Source organism: Populus trichocarpa, chromosome 11 (genome assembly GCF_000002775.5).
Source record: "Populus trichocarpa isolate Nisqually-1 chromosome 11, P.trichocarpa_v4.1, whole genome shotgun sequence".
Classification (NCBI taxonomy): Eukaryota; Viridiplantae; Streptophyta; class Magnoliopsida; order Malpighiales; family Salicaceae; genus Populus; species Populus trichocarpa.
In genome coordinates this window covers 340,326-349,304 of record NC_037295.2, presented here as the reverse complement: position 1 = coordinate 349,304, position 8,979 = coordinate 340,326, and the positions used below count along the sequence as shown (strand labels likewise).

Sequence of the window (8,979 nt, the reverse complement as noted above, 5' to 3'; positions counted from 1 at the left end):
TCATTGCGATCAAGTGGTGCATGCACCATCTTACGATGTTGGAATGTTGCCTTTCTTGGTGACGTTGGATGCGTCTCAGCAAGCCCTAGCAGTTCGTGCGACATGTGTATAGAATGGTCGCGCATGGAGGTTCATTGTTCTTTTTCTTTTTCTTTTTTTCCTTCTCCTCTCTCTCATCACCTTGATTTTCATGCAAATTCTATAAAAAATACCAAGGTGTCCTACCATTTTTTTCTTATATCAAATTTAGTTTTGATTTTTTTAATTATTATTTATTTTATTTTATATTTTTTTAATTGGATGTTATTTTCAATTTCAACCTTCATCATTGGATTGATTGTTAAATAGATTTCATTATTTTTTATTTGAAAAGTTACATTTGTTACCTTATGTTTTTTAGGTCGTTGTTTTATTTTATTTTTTTAAGTTTATCTTTTAATATTAGATTTGTGGGATTGATCTTCTTAATATTTTTTCTTTCTATGGGATTATCATGTTGACCCAATTCCTTTTTTTAGTTGTTTTTTTTAATAAATATTTTTTTTCAATTTAATGCATTGTCATAATTTTTTTAAATTGTTTTCTATAAAATTGCCCCATTCTAACAAGCTAGATTGTTGGTTAAACAGGTCCACTCGGATTTTTTTTCTCTCATTTCATCCTTTCATGTCTATTTGACTGGAAAGCTTTGATTATTATTTTTTATTATTATTTTTTTTTACTCTATGAGGTTATCCTTCTGTTAACTTGAGTGCATGATGATTTGAACACCATGTTTATAAGTTGTTCAGCACCTGTTATTGCTTCGAGGGGAATCAAGAACAAGTTTCACTTTGTATCCTTGAACACCAAGCAAAAGATCAAACAATCTCGAAAAAAGATATGCTTCCAAAGCAACTAGCACAAAAAAACAAGAAAACATAAAGCAAAGTGGAAAAGCAGCACTAACAAATTGAATCTATTCATCCATTCAATTTTCATTATATGTGCAATGATGCCATGCAATCCATTCAATTCCATTTCATAGATCAAATAACTTCCATTATCCACCCAATGGCATGACTCAAAACTAAAGATAGAAAAGCCAGAGCTTATGTTGAATACTAATAATATACATCTTCCAGGATTCATTTACACAAATTGACGACACAATCTAGTGAAATCCAAAGGTATTCTCCCCGCTGTATGTCATGTAAAGAAAACCATCTTCATCCTTGTTTTCCTCGTAGAGTACAGACATCAATGTAGCTGCAAAAAGGAAAGGAAAATTACCAACATAATTCACAGAAGTCTTCCAACTTGAATATTACAGAGCACTACTCACCAGTGGGAGGCAGAGTGTTCTTTACAAAGACAAATATAGCCTTTTCAGGACTGAGCTTGATCCTTTTTCGGACAACATAAACAAACTGACCCACAGTTAAATCAGCTGGCACCAGATATCTGAATATACAACAACAGAGAGGTAATTAGAACCGAAAGGAGTATTGAGTGAAAAATGAAATCTTCTTTCTGGTCTACAGAACTTCAGTCAGCAGTGCATCATTAATGCTGCTAAATACTCAAGCATACTTTCCTTTCAAAATCTGCACCCAAGTTTATCCGGTTGTGCTAATAAACCCCATCCTAGCTTCATGATAAGAGCCTTATTATTTTCCTTAGCTTTCCTAATACCTATACCGCTGATTTTTTGGGTTGACCTACCCTATCCCAATGCACCCCCGTCATTTTCATCAACGATTTCTAATTTTTATATGTACAGCATTCTATGGAAATGTGTGTTTCGACATCGTGTCTTCTTCAAGGATTGTTTTATCGGCCACCCATATTGAGAGATAATCCAGTAGCTTTTCCAAGATGGATCCTGGGAGGTCTTTAGCAGAAATTTCAAAGTCATAATACCAACTTATGACCAACAAATAGCCAACAAAATATTTTGAAAAAGAACAAAGTGATGTCTAAAAAGATCGTAGTGGTTAACTAATATCTAACAGGAGCTCCTTAAAGTAAGATATCATTGTTCTGCAACTTAAATTTGTAAGAACATATGAAACTGAACAGAATATAAGAGAACATGGAGCTAACTTCTTCTTATCAATGTCAGGGACATCACTCCTTCCAGCCTTTTCCACAATCACCTGCACAGTGCACCACATGCCTGGTTAGAAGGGAAGGTATTGCCAGAATTACTTGAATATAAAGAATCTTCATAGCCAGATGATATTCTTACGGGTACTCTATCAGGATGTTTCTCTCTGATGCGAGAAGCTTCTGCTTGCCTCCTCTCTGAAGTAAGACCAAATTTTAGATGCACGGTAGACGATTTTATATAGGATCTACATGTTAACAAGAAGGAAAAAGAAAAAGGTGACATTCATTTTGTTGTTTTTAACAAATCCAACCAATTGATTACAATCAGTCACAAAATTCAAATCTCATTATAAAGTTGATTTCTTCCATGTCATCAAAGAAAAGCATAGATGAGACAAAAGACAGAATACTTGGAAACAATGAAATTAGCGAAATTCCCTGACCACATTAGCACATTGCAAACTCATATGAGTCTCGTACCAAAATAAACACACATCTGAGCTCTTCATATCAAACTGTATTAAGTCCAACAGTTTCATTATGAAAATAAATACTCTTTTATACATCACACTGAAATGTCACCTAAGACAAAACCAGATTACGCCCCAGAATCTCTTTCCAAAAATAAGCCTATCTTATCTGCATATATCAAACTAAATACCTACCTAATAAGAAATCACAGCATGAACAAGCAAACAAGATCATCAAAACAGTAACTTGAAATTCAAACATCCCAAATTATTCACAATTCAAAACATAAAGAGCAAATTACTAAAAATAAGATCATCAAGCTTTTTTCTTTTCTCTTCACATTTGCAATAATTCTAATTAACAATATCTTCCACAACTCCTCAAAAAATTCATAAAAACACGAATTTCAAACTACCAAAATATATATTCAATAAAATTGATCAAAACAAAAATATGGGTCTTAACAATTCAATCAAAAAATAAACAAAACAACCGATGAAATTCACAAAAAAAAAAAAACTAACCCAAAGCATGATCAAGCTTGAATGAACTTTTAGACATGGTGGTTGTATCAAGACTGGAACTTTTATAATTCACTGCAAATTTCAAACACCAAAACATCATTAAAATCCTCTCTTTCACTAAAACCCACAGAAAAGTTTCAATCTTTTTATCAAAAACAATAAAAAGTTTCAATCTTGTATCAAAAACAATGAACCCAGATAAAGTTTCAAACTTTACAACACACCTAACAGAGAAAAAAAAAACAAAGATTAATTGAAGGTGGCTTGAGGTTTGATTGATCGATCTAAGTGAAGCTTAAGAAAAGACAACAAGAACCTTAAAGGGGTCAATATCGAAGAGAGAATGATTCGGTGTCCTAGTTTTAAAAGAGTGTGTTTTTATGTTTGTTTATATATATAAAAATTATGGGAGGAAGAGGTTGAGGACTTGAGGTAACTTGTTAGCGTTTTAATTTGAAGCCAACAAGAAACCTATTGGTTTGGTACTAGAAGTGTCTTAGGAAGATTGTATTGGATCACAAACAATACTTGGGTTGCCGGCTTGTTAAGAAAGAATTCTGGTTTGAGGCAGCAAGTGCATGTTAGTTGGGCTTGGTTTAGCCTACTAGGGTCCTAAAGAATTTTATTGATCAACATGAGAAATTATTTTTTTGTTACAATATGTGTTTTTAAAGTTTTTTTTATTTAAAAATATATTAAATTAATATATATTTTTAATATTTTTGATATGCTAATGTTAAAAATAATTTTTTTTAAAAAAAATCATCATTTTAATGTATTTTCAATTGAAAAATACTTTTTAAAAATAATATGTATTACCGAAAACATAATAAGTTAACTGCCAGTAGATTAGTTCAAGTGCTAGTTTAAGGAGTTATTGCTATAAATGACCCAAGAAAAAGAAAAGTTAATGTTACCTAAACTTAAGACTTCATTAGAAATATAAATTTGTTCCTCTTTGATATTTGGGATTTGAATTCAATCAAAGCATGGAAAAGGGATAATTTCATGATTATGGTGATTGGGACATAAATGATATACATAAGACTTGAGATTTAGTTTTAATGAAGATGTCTTTGCTATCAAAGTAAAAAAGACTTAATGTTATCCTTCAATACTTAATTAGGTCATTGCACAAGGAAAAGAAAAGTGTATCTTAGTTTTCTTAGCATTATAAGTGTCGAGTTACTTAATTTTTCTTTTAAAGCAAGAAGAAGATAGCTCTCACATTCATATTTTTACTTTCTAGATTAAAGATTAGTTAAAAATAGTATCAAGTTTATGTTCACTTCTACCAAACTCATCTCAATTTATTTTAAAAGTTGTAATTAGAGCTAGGTCAAATATTATTCCTTCCTTTGTATCCCTCGTCTAATGACATTGTGAATTTGCATAGTGCTTGATTTTTTTTTCTGGTTATAATTTTTTTTAATTTGATCATTTCATATTGAATCGATTTAATATTTCACTTAATAATTAGTCTCGATAAACTTGAGTTTGGATTCTTGAGGTGTTAAAAATACATCCCAACACTTGATGAGTGTTTGATTTTGCAATATATTTGTGGAAGGATCAAATTGTAACTAAAAACAAAATTGATATTGTATGAATTCACAATGTTATTGAGCAAAAAGAATAAAGTGAAAGGAACATTTTTTGATTTATTGTGAAGTTTGTTAAATTATATAAAACAATGATAACATGTAAATGGATTTCAAAGAAAAACAATGATAAATGTCAATAAAATATGATAGTTTTTTTTTTTCTTTCAATAAAGCACATGCATCATTTGAAATGTTACTTACGAATTCCCTCAACTATAAGCCAACAAAAGTCCTATCTTTGCTCTCAAATTCAAACTTCTATGAAGCCCCACCCCTAGCTATATCCAATCACAGTTTTGGGCTGCTCAGGATGTGTACATCAGATTGGGCAACAAATGCATAGCAAGCCCAATAAATCACATTTAATTTTACATCTACGAAGAATTTAGAGTTTTATAGGATTTGAAATAGGAATGTACATGATCTCAACTTGTCCATTGCTATGTACCTAACAGCATTAAATATTGAATAGTATACAAACAAAAGCTTGGTCTAGTCTAGTACACTTCAGCAGAAAATAAAGAAATGTGTGTAAACAGTCCAAAATTTCATCTCCACTTATACATTAGTATTCTAAGGCTTTGGCATCTCCTACATCTCTTCTTCTCTCTTCATAAAGTCTCTATTCTAGTCCTGTTTTGAGGACAGACCAGATACCAAGAGATTTGTGGAAGTGGTCCATCTATGTAACATAGAAAAAAGAGCATCTAGTACTAACCCCTTCAAGCCCGCACAAATCTCTCACTCTTCTTTATTAGAGTTTCCCTCTAGCTCGTGGCTCCTTAATTGTGGTAAAAAATTGGAATATGGGTCAGTGTTATTCATCATCATCATCAACACAAGGAGGACACAGTAGTGGAGATCATGATCAGACTTCTTCAAGCTTGAGGAAAAGATATATGGGTGCTTATGGCTAGAGAACAAAGGTCTAGGCTCTACATAATGAGGAGGTGCATCATTATGTTACTATGCTGGCAGAAATACGGCAAGTATCAATAACACTAAGCTCATTACATATTTGGCACCAGTAGGACTCCTTGTCTCTTGATAGCATGGACAACTTTAAGGCTACAAAACCATCATTGAGGTTGAGGAAACATCGAAGAAAATGGGGTTTGCTCGTTTATCTTTTCTTTTGTATTCTACCAAGCTTAATTAAGGCATTTAATGATCAATACGGTCATGATTTTTTGGGTGGTTAATGTTGTGCTTTTCTTAATAATTAAGATCCTAAGTAGGGCATTGACTCTTAAGGATTAGACATGTAGTCAGGAGATATTGTCAGTTAATAAGTCATTAGAAGAATGTTAGAGAGGATGAATTGATCATGGTATACATACAGTAGGGTTTTGTGCACCAAGATGGAGATGAAATATGTTGCTGCAGGGTTTTCACGTGAAAACATTGATTAAAGTGGGGCTTGCTTAATTTTATTTCCTTACTGTAAGGGAAAGCTAGGAAAAGACAGCCATTAATTCACATCGGGAGAAGGACAGCAGATCTTAGACACAGGGCAATTTTTGGTGGGACTCGGGAGACAAGGGCTAGATTTGGCTTGTTGGCTATGTACCTACTACCTGTCGATGTAATACCACAAAGTTTAACCCCAAATGAATCCTGCTTGGATTTAACTGAATTTTATGGCTTATTTCATATGTGCATATTATCAAGGAAATGCAGTAAAACATGGTAAATTAAATCGGAGAAGATAATACAATTTTACTTGCATTTGATGTTTGATAGTGATGGGGCTGGATTTTGGTCTAAGGTAAGACGTCGTCTTCTTCATCAAAGATATTCATCCTCTTTCTTCTTTCTTCTTTCTTCTTTCTTCTTCTGCAAGCAGGATGATAACAACGCATGTTAAATGTGAAATAAGATAAAAATAAATAAATCTGCAGAACACAATGAAAACAAATATCAAAAGTCACCGGAGCTGTGATATTGAGACATATAATAGACAATATTAAGCACCAAAACTGCACGGACAGTCTAACTAGTTTAATTCTATCTCCCAAAACAACTACTTGGTGAACCCCTAAAAACAACATTAGCTCAGACAACAGAACAAAGTTGGGATTTTGTGGCAATTGACTATACTTATGTTTCCATATTTGCATTATGGAACGGTGATCCTCACTTTTGTGATTTCCTTCTCCACTTTTAATTATAACTTTAAAAAAATTTAAATTATTTTTAATTGCAGATTGTTTTTTTTTTAATTATTTTGATATACTAACATATAAAATGAATTTTAAAATAAAAAAAATACATTATTTTAAAATACTTTTAAATAAAAAAGCAATATTAAATTAAACATTTATTTTATATTATCGGGGACAAGCTCTCCAAGCATTCAAATCTTTGTAGACCATGGGTTCTGACATTAGCAAGAAGTGAAATTAATGCATATCTAACGTTATGGGAATGCTGACCGGTAAGGTCTTCCTCTAGGAGACCCCATGCTAGAAAAATCTTCAGTCTCAAATGCTTCGGTTCATGCCCAACTGTAACTCCTTTTCACCTCTCGACTTTCGATCTAATCCAACAAATTGCTCTACCATCACTGGCTGAATGCTGATGAATTTATCATTTCATTATAAGTGTGCCCATGCATGCTGTCATTTGAGTTTGAATCTTTGCAGGGGTTAAAGCTTTCAAGTGACGAGCACGCCTGCAGTACTGTTGATATTTTTCATTTGAAAACACCAGTAGAGTACAACTGTAGTCACATCTGCATATCCAAACGGATTCTAAGAACAAAAAATTTGTAATCAATATATATATATATATAGTAATCATGAACCAAGTAGCTTGTCTAAGATCAAATTAGGTCGAAATTCATTTCAATTGCACAGTCTAACCATTAGCAGCAAAAAGATGTGTGTAATCACTATACCAATATGCATCAAGCTTTTAGGCCCCAGTTGTCCTTAAGACCCTAATATTTGAGTGGTTGAGGTTCTGAAATTTTTAGTGTTTGGACTTGTTCAACATACATATAATATAATTTAGAGCTCAATCCTAGCGAACATAGAATATGAATCCAAAATTAACATATGATTCCTTAAGTGTTATAAACAACTTGAATAATTAAATCAATCCTTGTCCCAAGGCAATATCGACATTTGTCCCATTCAAAATAATGGTTCTCAAAGGGGACAATTGTGCTATATCACATCCTTGATTTGCCACCCCGGGTTTTTTTAAAGTATTTTTTTAAAATTTTTTTATTAAAATATGTTTTTATATTAAATCATTGAATTCATTAAAAAAATACTTAAAAACTTCAATTTAATATTTTTTCAATACAAATACATATTTTAAAAACACATTTAGAAAAAAAAGTTATTGCACACCCAAACAAATTTTTTAATAACTAAGATCACTAATAAAAATATAATGACATCCTCTATTAATTTTCACCACAACCATCCAATTTTTTTTTTTAATCATTTAGTTTATTATGCGATCTATATTATTTAATTTGGGTTATATTTTACTTTAATTATTTTAGATTTTTAATGTGTTAAGATTTATTTATCAAGTTTGAGTCTATTATATCAAGTTAGAGTTAGCTTTATTCTATTTAAACTATTTGTTAACATTATTTTGAGGTTGATAAATTTTTATCTACAAGTTTCTGTAAGTTGTGTATTTATTTCTCTTTGTATAATTGGGTAATTTACATCCGTTATTTCTCAACAAAATTTTAGCTGTGGAGTGTAGTCTACAATGTGTGAATGGATTTTATTCCTAATAAATGTTTAAAGCTCACTTCACTTGGAGCATGACCATAATGTCTACTATAATAAAGGATTCTTGTATGAGCTGTGCAATTTAAGGTTTGATTGTTTGTACGCCGTGTACCATATAAAATAATAAAAAAAATTGTTGATTTTTATGCGGTGCACCACATAACAAACGTTTTTTTTTTTTTTTCAATTTAGTTGGTCAAAATACAAGAATTTGTGAAAGGCTATTGCATTATACTCATAAATGATTTTAGCTTTTATATTTTCACTTTTGGTTAGGTTGCTAATTTTAATCCTCAATATCTTTTATTTTATGTCCTAATTCATTAACTATGAGTGCAATTGAGTCAAGTATCTCAATGTTCTAAAACATCCCTTCAATTTTAAAAAAAAATACTTTCCCTAACCTTTATATATTAATATAAAGCTTTTATCAAATAAATAAAGATGGTGAGATTCGAACTCGTGACCGTTTGGTCATTAAAGCTCTGATACCAAGTTAAAGAATCATTTCAACCTAATAGTTTAAGTTAT

General features: G+C 31.4%; 1 protein-coding gene across 2 annotated transcripts; it reads right to left on the bottom strand.

The window, feature by feature from the left end:
* Nucleotides 1-995: 995 nt before the first annotated feature.
* LOC18111239 (autophagy-related protein 8B) lies at nucleotides 996-3,564 on the bottom strand. Of its 2 annotated transcripts, none has more exons than XM_006389550.3 (6): nucleotides 3,403-3,564; nucleotides 3,087-3,158; nucleotides 2,231-2,286; nucleotides 2,086-2,138; nucleotides 1,325-1,443; nucleotides 996-1,248 (listed from the first exon to the last, which is right to left on the bottom strand). In XM_006389550.3, the coding sequence occupies exons 2-6, from the start codon at nucleotides 3,121-3,123 to the stop codon at nucleotides 1,154-1,156; spliced, it is 360 nt and encodes a 119-aa protein (XP_006389612.1). In that variant the 5' UTR covers nucleotides 3,124-3,158; nucleotides 3,403-3,564; the 3' UTR covers nucleotides 996-1,153. The 2 variants fall into 2 exon arrangements, with proteins under 2 accessions (XP_006389612.1, XP_006389611.1); XM_006389549.3 differs by having other exon boundaries at nucleotides 3,311-3,535.
* Nucleotides 3,565-8,979: the final 5,415 nt, after the last annotated feature.

What these genes read in the sequence shown, in the direction of transcription:
- LOC18111239 (XM_006389550.3), bottom strand. Translation starts at nt 3,123, where the DNA reads ATGTCTAAAAGTTCATTCAAGCTTGATCATGCTTTGG. An exon ending in CAAGCTTGATCATGCTTTGG is followed by an intron (nt 2,287 to 3,086) that starts GTTAGTTTTTTT and finishes GTCTTACTTCAG; the next exon opens with AGAGGAGGCAAGCAGAAGCT. An exon ending in CCTGACATTGATAAGAAGAA is followed by an intron (nt 1,444 to 2,085) that starts GTTAGCTCCATG and finishes TTGTATATTCAG; the next exon opens with ATATCTGGTGCCAGCTGATT.